General features: G+C 36.1%; 3 protein-coding genes across 7 annotated transcripts; 2 read left to right on the top strand and 1 right to left on the bottom strand.

Annotated features, from left to right (window-relative positions):
* Positions 1–409: 409 nt before the first annotated feature.
* LOC127798890 (probable xyloglucan galactosyltransferase GT11) lies at positions 410–2438 on the bottom strand. The gene is given in 3 exon segments (XM_052332536.1): positions 410–667; positions 669–1247; positions 1249–2438. Coding segments are annotated over 3 exon segments (1668 nt in total). The 5' UTR covers positions 2236–2438; the 3' UTR covers positions 410–565.
* Positions 2439–4366: 1928 nt separating this feature from the next.
* Positions 4367–14024, top strand: LOC127798902 (uncharacterized). Of its 5 annotated transcripts, none has more exons than XM_052332563.1 (5): positions 4440–4475; positions 5447–5531; positions 5777–6556; positions 12816–12932; positions 13035–14024. In XM_052332563.1, exons 3-5 carry the CDS (start codon positions 5801–5803, stop codon positions 13743–13745), a joined length of 1584 nt encoding a protein of 527 aa, XP_052188523.1. In that variant the 5' UTR covers positions 4440–4475; positions 5447–5531; positions 5777–5800; the 3' UTR covers positions 13746–14024. The 5 variants fall into 5 exon arrangements, with proteins under 5 accessions (XP_052188515.1, XP_052188523.1, XP_052188540.1 ...); XM_052332580.1 differs by lacking the exon at positions 5447–5531 and adding an exon at positions 4636–4694 and having other exon boundaries at positions 4444–4475; XM_052332547.1 differs by having other exon boundaries at positions 4455–4475; positions 5413–5531.
* An 8835-nt stretch (positions 14025–22859) lies between these two features.
* On the top strand, positions 22860–24448 carry LOC127791943 (expansin-A6-like). The gene is made up of 3 exons (XM_052322163.1): positions 22860–23082; positions 23174–23492; positions 24103–24448. The coding sequence occupies exons 1-3, from the start codon at positions 22935–22937 to the stop codon at positions 24410–24412; spliced, it is 777 nt and encodes a 258-aa protein (XP_052178123.1). The 5' UTR covers positions 22860–22934; the 3' UTR covers positions 24413–24448.
* The last annotated feature ends 40 nt before the right edge of the window (positions 24449–24488 follow it).

The raw sequence follows: 24488 nt of genomic DNA on the forward strand, positions 1-24488 counted from the left end.
CCATCCCTCCATTACTGTCGTCGCCATCAGGTATCGCCTCCAACCTCAATTGCCGATGGCATCCCCCGACCTGTAAGCCAGAGTATATACAATATATATATATGTACCCGTAAGTGTATATATATATTGTATATATATTAATGATAATATTTTTAAAGAAAAAGATAAAAAATATATATATCATATTAATATATTTTTTTAATAAGTATGTATAATTTATCTAATATTTAGAAATTAATTTATAATTTTTTTATAAAAAATAGTATTTTTATAAATTTTATTTGTATTATTTAATATCATGTCTATTTTAATATTTTTGTCAAGTTTTAACAATTTATCAACTTTTATAAATCAAACACATAACTATTAAGTGTTAATTTAAAAATATATTTATCCAAACACTACACAATTTTTATGCTAATAATTAATTAAATTAAAAGCTACAATAAAAAGGGTAAGCGAAACAGCCTATTAGAATGCGCATGTGTGTCTAATGTAATGCGTGTAATATTCACGGGACTCGTAAGGTTATGCCTAAAAGGCTGTCTTATCTAGCGTCTAAGTACTAATATCTATCTTTGGCTTTTCTTTCGAAGAAATGGTCCCATTCACTGTTATCTAACCTCCCGAAGAAGCTCTTCTTCCAACTGAGCTCTTCAGCTTCAGAACCACCACCATTCCCCCCCCCCCATGGCTTCCCCCCTCAATTTCTCCACTCTCTCAAGAACTCCCTTCACCGTAAGATCAAACGCATCCTCAACTCTCTCCAATCTGGAACTGAAACTCGGATCCGCATACACCACCTTTGGAATCAGTTTTATCACCTCCTCCCTCATCGCCGCTACCTTCGCCGCCGGCATCTTCCGCAACTCTCTCTCAATGCTCACCTTCCCGGCCTTCACCTCGTTCTCCGGAATCAGAACCGAGTACTTCCGGAAATTCCTCGGCAGATGCCACATATACTGAGTATAAGCCGACGCCGGGTGGAAGAACACCGGAATGCAGCCGGCGACGATCGAATCGAACGTCGACCGCCGGGTGAACGAGTCGCCGGAAGGCTGCAAGCAGAACACGGAGCTCAGAAACAGCCGCATCAAATACGCCGGTTTCATGCACTTGTTGCCGGCGCTTCGGCATTCCAGAAGCTTGCACCTGCGCCTCGACGCTTGGCACTGCGCCATGATCTCGGATCTAATGGAGTCCTCCATGTCCGGCCTCGGAGCCCCGGCGAAGGAGAACAGGAACCGCCCGCCTTAGCCGCCGCATCCGATTCTGCCACTGCAACACCTCGCCGTCGCTCGAGGGGTGGAAATACGTCGGATACGGGATCGCGAAATCGTTGCCGTTCCAAGGGCTGGACTCGATCGTCAGCATCGTTATGTTCTTCGATTCTGGCAACAACATCAATTTGTTTCCCCATGCAGAATCTTCATCCACGCCTCGTCTGAAATCCCAAGTAATTCTCCCAGCAACCAAGAAATGATCTCTTCCCGACATAAATTCCCATTCCGGTTGTTCTCTCAGCCACTTGTACAAATCAAGAGCGCCAGAATCTCGTAACGAAATGCCAGAGCCCCATAGATATCGATTAACATCGAGGCCGGCGTAATACGGCACGAAGATGGCAGAAGCCATTGAGGAATTCCTGGTTAAGCATTTGTACTGTTTCATTCTGTTGTGGAAGATGATTTCCAGGGAAAATTGGTTCGTGGCGAACCAGCCGGTGCCGGAAAAAACCTTGTCCCTTGGAAGCCTCTCGCCGAGGCCATTGTTGTCCATGTACCGGCACATATTGGTCCAGTCGCTGAGTGACCGGCAATTCTCAACCAAGTCGTCGTTGAATCTTTTGGGAATTTCGTGGATATAAACGTATCGACTGGAGCATAATGTTTCCAGTTCTCTGTTTTTGGTATCTGGTTTGCTCTGATTCTCGGTGCTATTATCCGATGAAGACGCTATTTGATCAATGATCTGAATTGTTGCCTTCTCAATCACCAATGGTTCGGTTGGATTCGTGGTTGCTTCGTCGATTTCATTGCTGGAATCGGGGGGGTCAACGGAATCGGCGTAGTTTTGGATTAATGGGGAGACTCCGTCAAGAGAAGACCAATCGTGGACGTAGATCAACGAGTACCACAAGACAAACACGGCGAAGGCGACGAACCATAGAAGCTTGCGGCATCTTGTGAGAGATGAATTCTGCATATTATCTCGGTTGGTCCTCTGATAGGTCATCGATCATTTGGGCAATCTCCGATCATGGGCTTCCCGGCGTGAGAAAACACAAGATCAAGAGATCAAATTAAATCTTCAAAGGGAATTGTCGCCGAATTGCTTGGATTCAAAGCCGGAATTGGGGAGAGAAAGAGATTGCGTTATAAGCAGAAAGATTGGTAATTGAAAGTGAGCCATTGAAGACTGAAACTCCTAATATGGAACCTCCTAAATATGACACCCAGCTGATATCCAACCAGCTATTTTTTCACCTTGACTTCGTTTTTTTTTTTTTTTTTATTTATAGTTTTGTTGATTTTATTTTATTGAGTGACATTAATTAATTGATTTGGAATATAATTTCTATATTACCCACCCAAAGATTCCATGATTTGACGATAGACGTATCTCGTTTATATTTTGTCTCTTATTCTAATGGGATAGAGTTTTCACCTCATACCCCCACTTCAAATTTGATATCATTTGATAATAAATTTTAAAATTTTATATCTTTAATAAAATAAAATAATTATATATATATAGAGAGAGAATATGGGGACACGGGAGAATTAAAAAATAATAAAAAATTTCTTAAATCCAACCGAACAATTAATAATCTTACCCCACATTCGAGTATTTTGCCAAACCCACCATTTACCTTGTGTTTGTTACCTACGGAACAACGAATTGGGACTATTTAAGCATTGTGCAACTGTAACTACTTTTAAATATATTAAGTATTATGTGATAAATTATATTTTTTTTATTTCAAAGATTATTTATTATTTAATTTATAAAATATATTTCGGCTCGACCACAATTTAAGTGATAAACCATGAATTTCTTTTATTTTCAATTTTACGCCACAATCTGGTTTGTTTGAACATCATTTTCGTTGTCTTCGTTCTCGGGCTTTTATAAGGCCCAAAAGCAAATTCATGGGCTTGTGGTTGTGTGGGCTCATGTGAAAAATGTTGGTCACTATGCTGTTCTCTTAGGATTGGAATTAATCACCTTTTATTTTGAGTTTTTAATTATTTTTGTTAGTTGAATAGAAAAAAAAAAACAAATTTGCATATAAGAAAAATATTTTCTCAATTTAAATGTAGTGTTTAGTTAATTATTTATTCTTCACTTTTTATCATTAATCAAATCGTTAAAAAAGTTGTTAACGATTGTATAATAAAAATTAATTTTTTATAAGAAATCTAAATTTTATTTACTACTTCAATAAATTTTTTTAACACATTGACAACAATATTTGGTGACTTGTTTAATAATTTTTAATTCAAAAGGAGTTCGGGATGAAGAAAAAAATAAAAAAATAAATACAAAACTAAAAATTATAAAATTGTATGACAATATGTTTATAATATAAATACGGTGTAACTAAAGTAAAAGTAAACAAAAATTTGACTGGGAACATGATATATATAATTTATATTGATAGTTAGTGAATGTGAATAATCATTTATTTTTTTTAGAAAAAAAACCCCAAAAGTAAGAATTTAATGACATTTTTTGATAATTATTTGAGAAAATATGTACATTGATTGGTTAAGCAGATATGCTTGCATACTTGTCCATATGAGATTCAAACTAAGTATTTTTGTATCCATTACTCATAAATATAACTATTTAATAAAAAATTTATCAATAATATCATAAACTTTTTCGTGTTAAACTTTTAATTTTTTGATCAAGGTATTATTAAGTTATAATATACGTTGTTTTAAAAAAATATTTTTTAAAATTCTTAAACAAATGAGATATGAAAAATATTTTAGACAAAAGTATTTTTTATTGTATTTGTTAAATTTATCTGTCAACTTATAAAAAAGAATTCACGTAAAGAATTATTAAGATAAATTTATTTTTCATTTCTTTAAATAAATTTAGAAATTAATTTATCTCAAATTTATAAATAAAAAAATTACGTATATATCTTTAAATATATTTTAAGAAAGTTAAGAAATAATTTAATAAAAATATTAAAATAATTTTTAATTTTATCTTAATTATTTTATATATTGATTTAAAAATTATTAAAATCTTATTTTAATATAATTTTATCTTAATTATGAGCAGGTCAAAATATGCAATACTTTTGAATGAGCAGGTCAAATCTCAAAATCACACAAAAGGCGAGGGACTTGGCGGTGCAATTAACTCTCATATAGACTTCTATATATATGTAATGTACTCACTTCTGGAAGCCCTTTCTGTAGGGTTCGAATATCTCAATCTGTTCGCAACAAGAGGTGAGCTCACTTTCTCCTCCTCTCTGGAACTGCTTATTTTCGTTGATTTTCATTTTGCCTACATCTGTAGAACTTTCTGGGTTTCTTTGCGTATGGATTATCCGAACTAATCGGTTGCGTTTTGGCAAATTGGGTTTTCCCCGTCTCTGTTTTTGCGTAGAAAATGTAGGCGTGCAAAAGGAGAAATGCACTTTTGAGCGTTTTTCTCAGTGATGCTCAGTTAAGTTGTTTGGTTCACAATTATATCTTTCTACTTTATTTTTTCCGTTTTGATTTCCTTTGTTTTCCTGGATCGAACTGAGGGGTAGGGTAGGGTAGGGTTCAATACCTAGTTATGGTTTTTCGTTTTATAATTCGTCCAAGCGCTGTTGAGTTCTGTCCTTTTGTGATGTTGATATGGACTAGTTTTCTTGCTCGTTTGTATTTACACCATAGAAGTCTTATACGGCGTATCCAATCTTCCAACGCCTGTTGAATCTTTTGACAAGTAACCCCCCTTTTTAGGATGGGGTAAGGAGAGGAGCGGAGGGAAGGGCACACCCTTACCCATGTTTGGGATAGGGTTTTATACCCCATTTTCCCTTACATCCCAATTTGTGGTGTAGGGTGGGGGAAGGAAAGTCAATAATTAACATTGTTATTGATTTTACTATTTTATCCTTTTTACTTTTTAAAAATCCGCATTACTTTTGAAAGTGAAGGATAAATTATCACCTCGTTTTTGTTACATTACCATATCATCCTTTTCCATTCTCCATACAAATAAAGTGAAGTTACATTAAGAACCTTTACGATACTTATGTTACTGTTTTGTTTCTTTTTTGTTATCTTTCCATTATCTATTCCACCCCTCTTCCAAGTATGAACTTAATTTATACTCCTTCCGATTTTTGTTTATATCAACTTTCCAGTTGTTAAATGAAATTCATATAATCAGATGAATGACATTGGTGAATCATTCTTGATGCTAGCTGTGTTGGAGATGTTGTCCTTTAGAGTCTTGGTGGTATTCCCTTATCAAAAACAATAACAATCACAAGCCTTAATCCTATTTAGGTGAGCAGTGGTATTCCCTCATCAAATCGCAAATTTTAAAATATCATTTATTTGGATCTCTTATTTCTTGGCATAGAACTTTGTTAAAATACTATGGTCTGGCCTCTTTACTGGAACAACTATCAACTTGATAAGTTAGGCATTACCATAAAAAAAACTTTCTTCTTTTTTCATTTTTCCCTTTTGGTGATTATACCTGGAAGCTATGGTGAATGACAATTGAAAGTGTACTTTTTTGCATTTAGTTTTGAGTCTCAAGAACAAAAACCATGGAGGAACACTCTCAAAGTGAGACAACTATGTCCAGCCAGTTCAAGAAAAAACTTAAAGAAACTGAGCTTGCTTCTAAGAGTAAAAACAAGCTGGGCAATGCAAGGAAAGAAACAACAAATGAAGAATATGGAAACACTGGAATCCAAGAAGGGGAGAATGTGGAAACTGAAAAGCAAGAAAAAAAACAGAAAGAAAAAGTTCCTATGGAAGAAGATCAGAAGAATGAAACACAAGCACTAGAGGAATATGATGATGAAGGAAGTGAAATGGAAGAAGAGGAAGAAGACATTGAAGAAGACGAAGGGGAGGAAGGGGGATTAGAGGAGGCAAAGGTAGAAGAAAGCGAAGAGAAGGCAATTGAACAAGCAAAGAATAAAGAGCAAGTAGAAAGAAACTCTGAGAAGCAATCCAAGATATCTAGGATGAAGAAGGTTGCAGGGAGGGGTTCTAAGACAGGACCCACTAATTTGGAAGAAAAGCCTGGACCATTGAGCAAGAAAAAGGTGTCAAAGAAGGCTGCGAGTATGGGGATGATTTTCATGTGCAGTTCGAAGACGAAAAAGGATTGTTTTCAGTACAGGGTTTTTGGGCTGCCTGCAGGCAAGAAAGATATGGTACAAAAAGTTTATAAAGGGATGAGGCTTTTTTTATTTGATGTTGATTTGAGACTGATGTATGGGATCTATAAAGCTGCCACGCCTGGAGGTTACAATATAGAACCCAAGGCTTTCAAGTCTGCATTTCCATCTCAGGTTTGTATGCAATCCTCTTTTGGGTAATTGTAATTCTGTGTTCTGCTTTAATTTTCATAGATTGATAAATAAATGCATATATTGATGATAAAACAATTTTTTCGAGTATGTTCTGTTTTTCAATTTTATCCACAAATAATTTCTTTTTGGTGGGTAATTTTAGCCAGAATTATTGTTATAGTAATGGTTGCCATCTGGAAGGATGCGGGATTGTAGGGTGTATAGGGAGGATCAGAACTAATAGGGTCAAGTGAAAGAAGAGATCCTTTTTAAATTTCTCCCTGTAGACTGTAAATAGTCAACTAGACCAGTTGAGTTATTACTGCGAGTTGTTATGTGGTTTCTATGCAATTTTTTACTGGTTCTTAATCATAATAATGGGAGCTTTGCTAGCTTTATTCTCCTCATCACATCTGCAATATTTCTACATCACAGAATGACTTTCAACCAGTGCTGGAATCTTTACAGATACTGAACGTGTGTGAAGGTCTTCAGACTTGATACCTTATACTAGAAATGGCCATTTACATACAGACTTGCCAAAGTCCTTAGCTAGGATGATTAAGTGTTTGTTATAATAGTTTCATTTCATAATAGCTCAATTTGGGATTTAATTTTGGTTTGTGCCAATAGGCAATGCTATAATTTGTTTATGACTTGAATAATGAATGAGGTGTTTCCATCTGGATAATATGCTAAATATTGCAGTTCTGAGAAGCAACTGCCTCAACAAATTTAATATCCTAATGGTTCTACAAAAGAAAACCAGAGTCATAACTGGAATTTACATTTCAAGTATGCTGTTATTTTTTTACGTTCCCTTATTGACTGCAATATTATTTGTACTATTATGTAAACATTTATTTATCGCCATTTAATATAATTTGCACCATTGTGCAAACATTTATGTGCTAGATAACTATAAAGCATGGACATGCCCCTACGGCTGCCATGCCGGTGTTGCCGGCATGTTGGACATAGTGGAACACCGACATGCTGGCTATAGACTACATGTATCGTGGCATTTCTGAATTTTTTTTATTGTTTTAATAGACATAGGAGGGGGCACGTAGGACACGTGTGTCCCTCCTGGGGACACTTTGCAGACACTGTTGGGATGCTTTTTAAGTAGCTAGGCTTTCTCTGATGAGCCGGACTTGAAGGGTGTGGTTCTTGCAGATGATATTGATGCTACTGAAGTTGAAAATGAACCAGCCAAAGGATTGAAGGATTGATTTAAGTTTTTCGTTAATTTATTTCCTACTCTTTATATTTAGTTTTTCTATGTATCTTAAATATTTGTTTTGGTGCTTGAATCTGAAATGAGTAATGCCTTGTGCATTGGTTGCTAATTAAATTAGACTTATTATGAATTTTAAATGATAGTTAGAGTTTGGAACATAGATTTGGTACTTTATTATGCCATTAGAAATATAAAAATTCATTTCATCAATTAATGACTTAATGTATTCCATTCATGTCATGTTCTACTTCCTGGGAAATGCCTTGTCCCTGTGTTTGTGTCTGTGCTTCATAGTTAGATAACATTTGATTTTCGTGATATGATCAATTCACTTGGTTATCATGGAGCATTCTTGTGTGGGCACCAATTTGTTCCATTTTCTTCTCATTTCATGCTTTAAAGAACATGTTAATGAGACACAAACATGCATATTCACATCAAGGGAGCACAGATTTTTCCCTTTACTTCTCGTTCTATAGTTTGAAATGGAAGTAAACATGCATGTAGGCACACACTCATGCACAAACATATAGGGTTGTTTTGGCTTTTCAAATTCTTGTAGAATGAGTCTAGCTTCTCTGTGGTGTTTTGATAGAGAGGAAGAATCAGTAGAAACAAGCTCAAAAATTGGGCCAAAACATTGTAAGATCCAATATGGAATGATGATATGGAAATTAGGACTTGTGAAAATCTCAAAAGTTTAATTGGAGTAAAACAACTGCCTACAAAGTGCCTTAAAAGGTTATTTATACTGAGGTTACAGCTGTAATAACTTTCAGCCATTTATTTATTGCAAAGAAATCCTTCTAATCTTAGCCATCCATTTATATTACAAGTCACATGACTACTTGTTAAAGGGTTACATCCCCACAATTTGTCATTTGTTTAGAATTTATGTTATTTGATCCGATGAGTGTTATGTTGGTTGTTGACTACCTAAGCAACCTTCTACCTTTATCCAGTCTTGTGACCAACTATAAATAGGTCCTCATAGAGTTTTTCTAAATTTATAGTCACCCTATGCAATTTGTTTGTGCTTATATTTGAATCTTTCCGTCAGATGTCTCTGCAAGTATATGGTTTTCATTGTTGACCTACCAAACAGGGAACCAAATAGATTGTTGGACACTTTGGTTTCTCTTCTTAATCTTTGCTTTGTCACTCTCTCCCAAAGTTTCATAGTGTACCTCATTAGCATATTTTATAGTATTTTTTGCAATTTTGAACTTCTCTTCTGTTTAAAAATAAGCACTAGAGTGCTGTTGCTCCATTTGGCACATATCCTCTTTGATTTAAGGATGATATTGGATAGTTTCGTTAAACAATAATAACTTTTATCCATGCATTTCTATGCTTCTATTGGGATATTATCTCACCCAACTATTTTACCATTTTTCATATTTTTTATGGCTTGCTTCACTTCTTTTGAACAAATACTTCTGTAGGATATATAGTTCCTTGTTTTTCCAGAATTCCTAAGATGTCCTAAAATAATATTTTCTTTCCCTACATTCACTAAATAGTTTCAAGAGATACTTCTGGTCTTTGTTAGTCAACTAATATATATATATATATATATATATCTCCATTTAAATTGTTTTTGTTCATTCATTAAATTGTTAGTCAGCCTCTGGTTTACATTCATTAAATTGTTTCTGTTCATCATTTTCTAAACAACAACAACATATCCAGTCTTTATCCCACTATGTGGGGTCGGTTACATGAATTCTAGACTTTCATGTATTTCTGTCTTTTGTTATATCTTCATTTAGGCCCATACACTTCATATCAAACTTTAATGTCTTTCCCAAAGTCTTCTTGGGTCTGCCTCTACCTTTTTTCCTGACTCATCCTTTTCTAGTCCACTTAAATATATATCCTCATTTTTTTTGTTGACATGTTAGTTGTACAATTTTTCATATGCTTTATACCTCGTTTCATAGTTATTCACAATTAGAGTAGCCAGAAATCAACAACTATTTACAGTTCACTTAAGAGGTTTTATTTTGGAAAAAATGTGGAGAAGTTGGAGGAGATGATATTATTGAAAGTTGTTGAGAGACCTTTTATCTAGCCAAAAAAAAAAAATTGTGACTTTTTGAGGTTGTGTATGAGAAGTTCCTAATTCTTTGTGGGCAAGGCTTAAAATTCTAACTGAATTCATATGTCCATGTAGATATATAGGCTTCTCTTTTTTATTTGTTTTTCTTCTTTGACCTGTTTGCCCCCTTTACACCACTTTTTAAATCCATGATGAGTTGTTAAAAATTAAAAAGAAAAGATAAAAGATAAAAGATACAAGATAAAAACAGAATTTGAACTATGAGATCAATATCACAGTCCAAACAGCATCTCCTACTGGTCAGTTCTTATGTATTTGCAACACCCAATGGTCAGAACTATATACTGCTGCCACTTTTTTACTAATAGCTGTGGCATTATCACTAATTCAGTTCAGAGAAGATTTAGGATTAATTCATAGGCTTAGTTTCACTGCGCTCTCAAAATTATGAACAAGCTTTTGAGGATTATAACAAAATTATGAACAATCAGTCAAACTCTAATTAAGAATTTTAAGGATATGCAAATCTAAAAGTATTGATGAAAAATTGTTCGACAGTTAAAGGGTATCTTTTCTTTCTCTAGAACAAATTTAAAGTTTCCAAAAATCATGAAAACTACACAAGGATTGGTGAGAGGAGCACAATATATGATTTTGTATTGTGTATTTTGTGAAGATATGGATTCTATGTTTGTTGGTTTGTGAAAAGATGAAATAAGGGTTATATACAATTGATTACTGTAATGTTTATAATTTTAAATATTGATTAGAGTTGACTTTGATGAAAATATTTTATTTTCCGCTTTTGCTTTTGCTTTTGCTTCACAGAAAAAGCTCCAATTTTTTTTTTTTCCCACAATAGAAGAATAGTTTTTGTTGCCAACTATAAAACATTGACACGTGCTTAGGGCTGTCAAGCCGGTGCCATCAGTGTGTCAAACATTACATCAAACCGGCAATACATAACCGACATGCCCAAGTTTGTTCAAATTTTTTTTTTTTTTTTAATGAATACAGGAGGACACGTTTGTCCCCTCTATGGACATTCTTGGGTGAAAATTGCGTTAAATTACTTATCTTGCCTTCATCCTCTTCATCTTGTAGAAGAAATTGGAGTACTTAGTTCTTTTATGCATTTCATTGAGAGAAACAAGATGACTCCAAAGCATGCTAAAGAGTTGATTTTGTTGATAACAACCTTTGCCTTTTATTAAGAAAACCTACACAGTAGAGTAGGAGATTCTTTTAACCCATTTGAGGATATTTGGATGCTTGAGATAGCTATCTTTCTCCTGATGAATTGGACTTAGAGGGCGTGGTTTTTGCAGATGATATTAATGATATTACTGAAGTTGAAGATAAAGAAGCCGAAGGAGTGAAGAATTGATTTACATTTTTCATTTATTTATTTCCTACCCCTAGTATTTGTATTGAGTTTTTCCATGAATCTTTGACGCAGTATGTAGCGTGAGTGTGAAGAAAACACACCAAAAGAAACCCTTGAAAGAACAAACTTCAATGGTCGAAGCTTGACTTTCAAGAAGATGCAAAAACAAGACTATTTTGCTAAGAAAACCCAAATAGGTTGCTGAAATTTGATTAAGAAAAACTTGATTACAACTCCTAACTTCTAGGTATATTTATAGTGTTTGGCTAATCCAAATCCATATAATATTTGGAAAACAAAATCCAACTAGAATTCTATTAGAAATAAATCTTAAATAAAAGTCAACTGGAATCCTAATAAAAAATAAAACCTTAATCAAACATGAAGTAGAATCCTAAATCCAGTAGAAACATGAAATAGAATCCTAAATCAAGTAAAAATATAAAGTAGAATCCTAAATCAAGTAGAATTCTAAAACTTAAGAAGTATTAAAATAACATTATGACACTACTATTTTGGTGATACTGTTTCGGTTTGGTTGGGTCAGCCTTGGGCCAAGTCTTGATTGGTGACTGCATCAATCTTAAATATTTGTTTTGGTGTTTGAATTTGAAATGAGTAGTGACTTATGAGTTGATTGCTAATTAGATTTAACATATTCATTTGGAATCTTGAATTATGAATATTAAATGCATATTTATGAGTTCGGAGTATAGTTTTGGTACTTTATAATGCCGTTAGAAATGTAAAAATTTATTTTATTAATTAATGTTTTCCTATCATGTCAACTGCTAGTTTTTTGGAACATGCCTTGTCCCCATGTCTCTGCTTTTAAATTTAGCCAAACACCACAAAAACCTCATAAAGGTGATCTAAAAAAAAAAAAAACCGTGTTTTTGGATTTCCACCCTGCAGGCAAACAGGCTATTAGTTTAGTGTATGAATTGTGGGGTTGACGGTTCTGTTGTATTGAAATGTAGTGGCTTCTTTGTCTTTTTTCTTTGGCTATAATGTGAAATACCATTCTAGGAGGAAGAACCTAATAAGTCTCCTCAAGTTCTTTATTAGGCAATTACTTACATAAGTGGCTTAATGGTTATTGTGTTTACAATCAGTTGATTCCCCCTCTTAGGATCACTTCAACTCCTTTTTCAATCAAGGTGTAAACAATCATGTTCTTCCCCAAAATTTTCAATTTGAGCATTCTGGTGGCGGTAATTGAATGTACTTTTGATATATTTTCTAGTTTATGCCCATTTAAGTGAAAAAGAATCCTTGTTTGCGACCCCAAATCCCTCTCAAGACAAATGGAAGAGGGATGATGATAAATGATCTTTTTCCTGTGTTTGTTATATAAAGTTGTGCTGGTTTGATGTGTAATGGAGTTATACCTGTGCATTAACCAAGAGGCCTCCAATCTCTGAGCCCTTTAACATATTTTTTTGCCTTCCGTTCATTATGTATCTAGGCAAGTTAGTCGTCTATTTATATTTGGATTCTTACTGGCATAACTCCATGGCACAGACATTTTGGTTGCAATTGAGAAACTGAGATTCTTTTATTGTAGGTTCGGTTTTCTGTTTTGGAGGATTGCTTGCCCTTACCAGAGGAGAAGTTCAAAACCATTATCAAAGATAACTACTTCACGAGATCCAAGTTTGATTGCCAATTGACCTCAGAACAGGTCTGTCTTTATTTGTCTTTTTTCATGTTGTGGAATTTAATAACATTGGATCATACGAGGATAGGTGAAGAAATTTAATAACATCTATATAATCTTCTTTAGGTGAAGAAATTGTGTAAGCTGTTTGTTTCTGCTGGCAAAGTCTCCAAGTCTAAAAATCCAGGTCGAACAAGAGACAAACCCAAACAGCGGATACGAGATGAAAAGAAACGTGCTCGTTTTGGTGCAGACTACCCATTGCGTGGTCATCAGGATCAGGTTATGTATGAAAGGGAGGTTTTTGCACCTAAAACAGCACCTTCGCGCCATCTGCCACCTCCTGCTCCATTACATGCTTCTCATGCAAGGCCCAGGGAAATGGAAGCATACGGACGTGATGCGGTAATTGAGCATCGTCGTCGGCCTTTGCATTTGGGATCAAGACATCTGGATGAGGTCGAAGAACATCGTCCTCGAATTTTGGATTTGGGACCAAGGCATCTGGATGAGGTCGATGAGCATCGTGGTCGACTTTTGGATTTAGGACCAAGGCATCCAGATGAGGTAGTTGAGATTCGTCGGCGGCTTTTGGATTTTGGACCGAGGCATCAGGATGAATTCCGGAGCTATGATCCCTATGTCTCTTACGGGGACCGCCCTCCTTCATACCTTGATGATCCAATGTATTCTGCCCGCCGACCAGAATACAGTTCTCATCCTCGTGTGGGATTGCATGGAGAGTACCCTCGTATTTCTGGGTCGCTGCCTGAGGACCGTTATCCTGAAGGACCGTCATCTGAATACGCTTCTCGTCGGTCCTTGTATCGATACTGAGCAACTGAAGGTAGACCAAAAAAATCTATCATGTAGAAGTGTAGTAGTTCCTTTGTTGTTCGCTTCTGCAGCTTAGCCTTGTGTCCAGCGAGACTTTCCTCTTAGGAAGGAGATCGGTTTGTCTTTTCTTTAGATTCATGCAAGCATTTGGACTGGATATGGACACTATAAAATCATCTGGAAATTTGTCTTTTAAGATATTTTCTGAATAGACGGGTTTGCTCTGCACCTGGAACTCTTTGCAACTTTGGTTTATATAACAAAAAAGCTTTTTAGCAATTTCGTATCGTTTGTACTGATTTGGTTAACTCAATTGCTTCAGTTCATCCATCTTATCCTATCAGCAGCGAGCTTGTGATGTAGTTATATTGAATATTATTATTTAATGCACAGATGGCAGTCAGCCTTGTGATCCGATACTGAAGACTTGCATTAGCTAGTTAATAATACACATAAATTTTGTCTGATTAAACGACATGCATTGAGCATTTTAGGTCAATCGCGAACTAAAATTTATGTAGTGGATTCCACTGGACTTGATTTGTTGTGTTATTATTTCATGTGTAGATGCTTAGGAAGAAGATTATGATTTAAGATTTATGAACGTATTTTTCTATAGAGATGTCAAATAGGTCGCATGATTAGCAAATGCTGGGCTTGGACTGTCTGGGTCTTGTCTCGGCCCACTCCAACTTAGCAGATTATTCTCTTCTTAGGTACACGTAGTACACCATGGTTTTGAAAATAAAGGGAAATGGGCATTTCCCTGCATAGTTCTTACACATATTAAAATACTCTGAAAGTTATATTTCTGCTTCATTTACACTGGACAACAACAAACATAAATAATTAACAGCAGGAAGGTTAAAAATTCTTCCTAGAGGGGTTAGGAAGGGCAACTAGGATTTATGCGATTGAAAATTGCAAAAATAATGTTGTCATGATAATAACTGGTGGCTTATTGGGCACACCCTTAATAATTATTTCCATAACTACTTTCATTAGAAAAGCAAACATCTTTCCTACCCAAAATATATCAGAACTCAAAATATCAATAACAGACCCCCTCTTGCTTCCTTAGAATTTCTTTAACCAATCATTCATTCATTCAAATTTGTGTGCTTTTTTTTTGTGGGGGGGGGGGGGCGCGGCGAAAGAGTTGGGGCCTGTGCATGGGTACCCTACATAGCATTGTAGAGGCAGGGGAGTTGGTTGTGGTAGTTCATTGTCTTACTAACTTTGAAAAGCTTTCGTTGCCAATTGCTGCAGTACTCAACTCTCTGCAAAAAGGCCAAAAAGAGAAAACAAGTCTGACAGGAGTCGCTTTCCATCTCTACATACATTTAAACAGTTTTATTTAACAAAGATTATAAGTTTAAATATAGAGAGAGTATGAGATTGAGCACCAACACTCATTGATAAAGGTGATTTTCAAACACTATCTTTTTTTATCTAATTAAACTCCAGCGCCCATCCCCCCCCCCCCCCCCCCCCCCAAAAAAAAAAAAAAGAAAAAAAAGAAAAAAAAGAAGCCTTTATTGGAATATAATTTTTGAAATAAGGACGGCCATAGAAGTGGAAGATGCCATGGTTGCTTGGTTGAGAAACTTTGGTGGTCTCTTGAGCTGAGGGGTTGCGTAAAGCAGAAAATGGTTCCCCTAGAAATTAAAAGAAAAGTGGAAGTGTGTAGGGCTCCTAATAATAATTGATAATAAAATGAAAATGCATATATATATATATATATGTTAATAATAATAATAATAATGCAATTTACAAAAGACAAAAAAAGATATGGTCCCTCCATCCAAGCAAAGACCCGGCAAGGCCTTTGATTATATTCTGCATGCAAACTTTATTACCCACACACTTGTAAACACCAAATCATTAAATTGTTTGAACCCTGCTACCCATTGGGTTCTTGGTTCTGACTTTGGAGGGAAAGCAATTCTCCTGCACCTAGCTAGCTACCTTGTTTTTAAAGGATGCATGTCTCCGCCTAGTATTATTAGTTATAATGTATATATACTCAATAATTACCCACTACCTGTGATTAATTAGTAAAAAGTTAAATAGAGGTTTTTGGAACGACTCTACACATATATAGACATTCTTGTATGTTTACATTAATTTGATTTAATTAATTTGTGAATTATTAGACATAGACGTACGTACGACGCTTGCCCTATCAAGTGTGATTGATGTTATTTTTTTTTTCTTCTGATATTATATACCTTATCTGGCATTATCTTTTATTATTTTAATTTCACCTTCATGAGTTTAACCAAGACATGAGTCCAGCCCATAAAATATTTGACTCTTAATTAGATGCATAAGTAACACTTTGAGAGTGAAAAATTAAAGTATTTTTTTTTTAATCCACTTATTAAAGACTCGTGATTCAGGAGTGGTATAAGGGCAGAGATGGGCAATATTGTGGCTGTCAATTTATAACTCCAAAGTGGTAAAGCTTGTCCGGGGCCGCCGAAGCAAATGCAGAACAAGGTGTGTACTGTAAGTCGGTGACAGCCCAACACTTTTATCAATGCCCATCGTCTACACTACATAACACATGCTTGCTTGCTTGCTTGCTTGCTTTATATGCCATGTTGTTGAAGCTGCAGTAGTTGGCTTTAGTACTTATAATAATAAATATTGAGGAGGAGGAGGAGGAGGAGGAGGAGGAGGACAGCAACATTAATTGTTCATCATCTCATGCAAAATGCAATCAACTCTGCCTGGCTCATAATTAATGTTGCTCTCATTCTGATCAGTCTGTTACTAAAATATATATTATATTTATTTTTAACAAAAATTAATTATTTATACTAAAATTTGTTTAGCCGTTAGTTGATATATATATATATATATATATATGATATGATATGAGAAGCACTGAAGCATGCATGCAGGCTTATGATCTGATCACCATCACCGGCCCACATCACATGATTTGTAGTTAGAGATGCACTGTCTTGTCATATTCATCCACAACATCTACACTTGCATGCATGTGAACATATATACTGAGACGCCATCGATCTGATAATAGCTAACTAACAAACTCTCCTTAATTCTTTGTTCTCGACGCATGCATGATCCAGCAGCAGCAGTTCATCAACCACCCACCCATGTGCATGTATATATGTCTATTCTGTTACTACATATGGATAACCAACACACACACACACACACACACACATATATATAGTTTTGTCCCAACTCGATCCATGCTTGGATTAACTTGGAAAGAAGAAGAAAAATAATCGGTCAACTCTCGTACGTACGTACGTTTGTACATCGAAGAAGTAAAATAATCAGTCAAGTACTCTCGTACGTTTGTACATCGATCGAAGAGGAAATTAAAACCATGTTGAATTTTGAACAACATATGACATATCTTGTGTATGTTTACGAGATAGACCACGTTTACACCTTTAATTCACACATGAACGCGAAATCACCTATAATATATATAGATATATATAGTACTGCAGGAGGAGTACTATATAATAGAGATAATTAGTCCACTAATTAATATATATATTTTGAAATCGTGACAAGTACTGTACCATTTATATATTATTAAAATAATAGGATAATTAAGAATTAAGTAGTATAATCAAGTTGAACCTAAAAAGCATCCTGACAATATTTTTAACTAGTGATACGTACGTACGATATGAGCAATTTTTTAGGAGGTCCTTAATATATTAGGATATATAGTCGTTAATTCTTTAATATTATGGTTTCATGTAATTAAAGTTACTAATTAATATATATTTTTAGTTAAATCAAGAATTCACTTAAAAAAAATATTAATTGGCGGGGTTGTTAATTAGCTAGCTAGCTAGCTAGCTAGGGATCCATATATATATATATATATATATATTTATTTGAACTAACTAAAAATGAATAAGAGACATTAATTAATTAATCTATAAGTGTTTAGCGGGCGGGAAATTAAGGAAATGATAAGGTCAAAAACGACGACGAGGACGACAACGTCATTGCGTTAATTAGCAGGTAGCGGACACAAAGTCATTCATTCATCTAATCATCTCCTCCCATGCCCACCCCCACTACGTGCTCCCCAAAATTAAGCCTTGATTTGTGGCACCGGCCTGCCCAAATTCCAAACTTGCCCCTACCGAACCACCGATCGATGGTCCACAACAACAACAACTGCTGCCAGACCACGTTGAAGAAGATGATGATGATGATGATATATAGACTAAAATTTTATTTGAAAATTACAAAAATTAGTTCTATTTTTTTTTAATTGTTTGTTATATATATTTATTTTTAGAATAAATAAATAAATAAATAATTATATATGCATAAATTATGTTGTTACTATAAAATTGAAATATATATAGAAAATATCACTTAATTCCAAGAGTATTATTATAATTTTTTGTGTCTAAATTATATAAATTAAGTCATGTAGAAAGTAGGTAGGAATTAATTAATTAGCAAGACATACATACAAGAAAATGAAAAGTCAGCGACTAATTAAAGAAAGAAGCGTACGTAGTGATATATAGCGGGTAGACGATATTAATGTTGTTACTGTATAAATAAATTAACAAAGATCGATCGATGGCATTATAATTTTTCAAAGGCAATAATTAAGGGCTCATGTATGTATGTATGTATGTATGTATGTATATGTATTCCATACTTGATAAGGTTGATTTTTGCATTTTGCTGCTTCTACTTAATTTGGTTGGTGAAGTACGGGGTGGACTGAAAATAGAATACTTGGGGGGGTAAGTACGGCCGGCCATGAATTATGAATTAGTTAATTCTGGTCGTCGAATCAACAACGTTATACGCATGCATGTTATTGGGGAGCACATGCACATGCACATGCACATACACATGCTCTCTCTCTCTCTCTCTCTCTCTCGTGAAACAAACGAAGTCCCATGGAATTTCTCGAGAGTTGTACGTACGTAGTGGTGCATTTTAATTTTAATATAATATCGAATTAATTAACTTCTAATTAGTCCAATTATATATGTAGCACCCGGTTTTGTGTGTTTGGTAGGGAATATATATATATAGATAGGGATGACGAAGGTACTGGAGATGATTAATATTTGACTAATGAGTTATATTTAATAATAATAATGGACACCAATTATTCGAATGAATTTAATTATATATAAATAAAATTTATAAATTATGAATAATATTATGCACCAATATTGGACACCTTCAATAATTAGTTGGTGAGAGAGCAGAATTGGTGCATGCATGGTGGGACTGGGATGATATATATATGGGTACTGAGAATGAAGAATTATCTTGAATTTATTATTTTATTATTAATTATATGGGTTCTCTAATATTAAAAAATTGTATCCATTATTATTCTCGACACCTCGCTCAGTCTACCTTCACTTGATCATATTCAAATAATCAGTCTTATCAATTGGGATAATTTAATTAATTTATAAGATCAAATACCATTTTCCTTTTCCTCCTCCTATATATTCTTAGAATTAAGTTTGTTTAATTTGGCTAGTTGACTTTAATAATAATAATAAAAAATTAAGATTATAAAAAGAAAAAAAAATGACATGCTCTGTCCATGGCATTGTCATAATACTTCATACAAAATAATAAATAAATAATATATCTACATGGTGATTTACCAAATGATAGGTATGCATGGGCTAATTAATTATTCAAGCAGGTTTAATTAATTTAATTAAAGATTAAAATATATAATACTAATTATAAGTAGAATCAAACAACGTGATGAAAAATAAGCACAAAAGTCCACGAGGGAGAAAACAAGAACAAGCAGCAGGTACCTACTTTACCATTACCATATATATATATATGGCATTGAAAATAAAAATTAACCAAAAGAATCGCATAATACTTTTTCATCCAATAATCTCCCAAAGGAAACATTCCAAAACTGTAACGCCTGTCCAAACCAACTCCATAATTTTAACAAATTATAAAAACAAAAAACAAACAAATCTCCAAACAAGTTGATTCTGCTTCCATCACCATCGATCACAGAGCCAGCGAAAAGACTAGACTTGAACCGTTGAACTGAATTGAATAATAATAATAATAATAATAGGATGGGACTGACATTTTATTTGAACATAATTTTGTTCTCTTAGTTGGATTTTTCTTCTTAGCGGTTTGCTAAATTAAAAGTCAGAATGTGACTTTTTTTTGTTGGTAAAGGCCGAAAGTTTGATTGATGGGCATCCATTTATATTTTAGTATTATTTTTCTGAAAATTATCACATACATATATATATATATATCTATGGCAATCCAGTTAAATCCCAAAATATTAGTGTTAAAACCAAATTGACAACTTCAAACTAATTATTTTATATAACAAAATCGAACCAAATTGAATTAATTTGTTAAAAGTTGAAATCGAAATAGCCAAAATTAATTAGTTTGATTTCAAAGCTGGTTTTGTACTCCAAGAAACTTGAATGATTTAAGAATTTAGTATATTTGCTAAAGGAGTTTTGGCCTAGTGCCAAAAAGTTGATGTCCCAGCAATAGATTTGAGTTCTGTTATATATACATTTTTAAAAAAAAAAAAAATCTAATCTTTTGTTGATCTTAAAAAATTTCTATTTAACATTTTTATTTATGAATGATTTGGTAATTGAGATTAAAATATACTTGTACATCTAAAAAAAAAGTTATAATATAGCGTTATTTTTTATTTTTTTGATGACCCAAGTATTCGAGGTTCGTCTATTTAGTCTCAGAAGAGATTGACTTTTTTCCTAGTTCGACTTTTAGGTAAATCAGATATAGTCGCAAGTTTATATACTCTCAAGCGGACACGGCGGTCAATTCGTACCAAATGAACAATTTTTGCCTCTATCAGGAGTTGATCCTCACCGCTCTTAAAAAAATTTTAAAAATTTTACCATTTACTCCATGCTTTCGGAACTACAGTGTTGTTTTTTTGTCACATGAAAGGGAGAGATAAGGTGCCCAATATAACAATCTCTTTTGAATGCAACTGTAAGAGTCACCCCTTGTTAGAGAATAATACCCAATTTGAGTCATAATTAACGTTGGTGAAGATGAATCTATCAGCAACACAACACACAATGTGAACCTTTTCACCTGACATGAATTATGTTTGTGGATGCCATAACTCGATTCCTTGATCACCAATAAGAAAGAATGCCTCCCCAACCGCTACATGATGGTAGCAAAAGACTCGAACTAACAAGGGACTGTGAAAATTATTTTACTGAAATCTTGTACTGAATGGGAGGGTGAGTGAACTGAAATGATTGGAGGGGGCAGCATAAGCACTAAGGCGAAAGGGCACGCTCTAATAAGAGGCAATGATGAAGTTAAAGTATTGGTCGGGGCTAGACGCCGAATCCGAATCCACCCACATGCCCCCCATCATATGTGTGGCGCTAGGGGCGTCCCCGGTACGTGGACTAACGCCATTGCATGGCCTTGGCCCGTGCACTTTCCCTCCTCCTCATCTCTAAGCTAGCTAACATTGCAAGGAAGGACTTGCCCTTGCGTTGCACATGGAGTTGAATTTAGGAAGATTCACCCATGACGCGACACTGTGAGAGCAAGAGAGGTAGAGGGAGTGAATAAAGGGGTTGATGGGAGGTGTCCTTTTCTTCTGTACTGTGCTTGCGCTCTTTCCTCTGCCATTTTGTGCTTCCGGGAAAGTACCCAGTCGCTAGAAATTGGAGAAAACGCCTTAATGGTAATTGCTATTTTGCTATCTCCATAAACTCGGGAAGCAATTTCGTTTTGAGTAGATGGGGTTCTTCTAGTGGTTGGAAGGATCATGCGAGATTACAACGATGCTACATTGCTTAGAAGTTACATCAACTAAAATCATGTGATATACAATTTTAAGTACCTAATTTTATGGCCACAGACCGTATTTAAGGCCCAAATGGAGCCTGAAGAGAATTTATACCAGAAAAGTGGGCATTTGATGCTCTATGACGCATTTTTACAGACAGGTGGGGGGCAGGGCAAAGGATTCCACAATTAGAAAGAAGGTTAATTAGGACAAAAGATCGACCCATGAGTGAAAGTAAAATTGCAATCAAAACCTGACCTGGCCCCACTTACAGTTAAGGCCGGCGCACTGTACGGACCGTTGATTACGGGATTAAGGATTTGGGTGTAGCACTCAAATCAAATCCCCCTCTCTCCCTCCTGCGTAGGTTCACGTCTTGGGTGGGTTTTGTTACTTACTTACGAGTGTATTCTAAGTTGCGTCCACTCTCTACCCCTGTCCCTACGGAGACTTTTTAATACCTTCCAGTCACACTGACTATATATATATATATCATCAATTAATATTCTAAATTAATCACATGCCGGTTACATATTTATTTATGATAAAAATACATATATATATAATTAACCTGCAGTGCATGCTGTTAGGTCCCCACGCAGCCATAATAAGATATACTTACAATTTATATACAAAATGGTAAGATAAAACTGAACTGGGATGGATGGAAAGGAAGGGAAGTTGTATATTTTCTCCTGATCGTCGCGCCAAATCTTCAAATTACAGCCGCTTGTTACGCCACAACCTCGGCTCCATTGCGTCAAAGCTGTAATCTCGACCTTTTGCTTTCCCACTATTCTCCCCGATTCCATTGTTATTCCCTCGTTGCCCTTGGATTTTCGTCAAGTCATTGGAAAGGACGGCACGACGTACAAAACTACCGAGGGCATTTGCGTCCAAACAGAAAAGTCGATTTGGTCGCCCATGTCATCAGAGACCTGCTTTTTCCAGGCTCACTTTCCGCTGTTGCCCTTCTCGTGTTACAAACAACAAAACAAAAGGGCGGGGCTCGGCGTGGAAGGAGGAAAAGTAGACTTGGCGAATTCGACGTGGACCCCCCACAGGATCCCGGCTCAACAACCAATTCCATGTTTCCCATTGGCCGGGTGAAACCACGCTCCCAGGGCGAGCGTGGGCAACCCGAAAAATAAAATATTTTTCAATTTGGGCAGATAGGAGAGGTTGTTAATCGTTGGTATAATTTTGTTCGAAATTACACGGATTGCCACTTAGATCCGACCCGAGACTCCTCCATAAGTACCCTACCTTCCCTTCCTCTTTCTCCCCACCTCTATCTATCCCTCTCTTTCCCTCTACAGACTTTGTCCAATTGTTTGAGAAACATGGCGGCTCTGAGCTTGGCGTGCTTTGCTTCTCTTACGTTGTTCTTGGCCGTCGCCGAAGCGAGAATCCCAGGCGTTTACAGCGGTGGCGGATGGGAAAGCGCCCACGCCACTTTCTACGGAGGCAGCGACGCCTCTGGCACAATGGGTGTGTCTCGTTCAGCCTCTATTTCGCTTAAATTTATTCCAAATGCCATTTCCATAACTGCATTGTGATTTTTTGCTCTGTTTGAACGCAGGCGGAGCCTGTGGGTACGGGAACCTGTACAGCCAGGGCTACGGCGTAAACACAGCGGCGCTCAGCACGGCTCTGTTCAACAAAGGGCTGAGCTGCGGCGCTTGCTTCGAGATCAAATGTGCCAACGACCCCCACTGGTGCCACTCCGGAAGCCCTTCGATCTTCATTACCGCAACCAACTTCTGCCCGCCGAACTACGCCCTCCCCAACGACAATGGCGGCTGGTGCAACCCTCCCCGCCCTCATTTCGACCTCGCCATGCCCATGTTCCTCAAAATCGCCGAGTACCGTGCCGGAATCGTCCCCGTCGCTTTCCGCCGGTAACCCCCTTCTTTCTCTCTCTCTCTCCCTCTCTCTCTCTCTATATATATATATCCGTTTTGCTCTTATCTTTTCCTGAATTTAGTACAAATATGGAAAGTTCCATTCATCTTTTAAAATTTACATTAAGTAGCCAATGTTTCATTTACAAAACGTTTTATTAAATTTTAGAGGTGTTAAGTGTTAAGTTTTACTCTTCTTCTATTGTGTGTGTGCTCTGTTTCATTTGGGTCCGGTACGCCAGGGCCTAGTCCGGGTGGGTACATGGGGCAGATTCTGGTTGAGCTCCTTTATTGCCTTTCTTTTTCTCAGAACACAACTGACCAAAATACCCGTGACCTTCCTCGATATTTGCTGCAACAACCCTTCATAGGTTGTTATCCAGCACGTGCCTATCACGCGTAGGACGGCGTCAGTTGCTTTTTCTATCCTGCGCCCGTAATATTGACTTTCTGATGCGTCCGGAAGATCAGGACCGTCGGATGGTTTAGCATCATAAAATCAGGAAATCACTTTCTTTTATGCGCATCTACCCCTGATTTCCGTCCGCCATTCCATGCTAAATTGCTAATTAACTAAACTAGCCAGCTATGTGATGTAATTACGCAGAGTGCCATGCCGGAAGCAAGGCGGGATAAGGTTCACGATCAACGGGTTCCGTTACTTCAACCTGGTGCTGATCACCAACGTCGCCGGAGCAGGAGACGTCGTGAGGGCGAGCGTGAAGGCTTCGGGAACCGGGTGGATCAGCATGAGCCGCAACTGGGGGCAAAACTGGCAATCCAACGCCGTCCTGGTAGGCCAGTCGCTCTCCTTCCGGGTCTCGGGCAGCGACCGCCGGACCTCTACCTCCTGGAACATCGTGCCGGCGAACTGGCAATTCGGCCAAACCTTCGTTGGCAAGAACTTCAGGGTCTAATCCTCCTCTCTACTCAAAAGAGAGAAAAAAAGAAGAGAGAGAGAGAGAGAAACTAAAGATGGAGTCTGATTTTGTT

The sequence above is a fragment of the Diospyros lotus genome, chromosome 1 (genome assembly GCF_014633365.1).
Source record: "Diospyros lotus cultivar Yz01 chromosome 1, ASM1463336v1, whole genome shotgun sequence".
Classification (NCBI taxonomy): Eukaryota; Viridiplantae; Streptophyta; class Magnoliopsida; order Ericales; family Ebenaceae; genus Diospyros; species Diospyros lotus.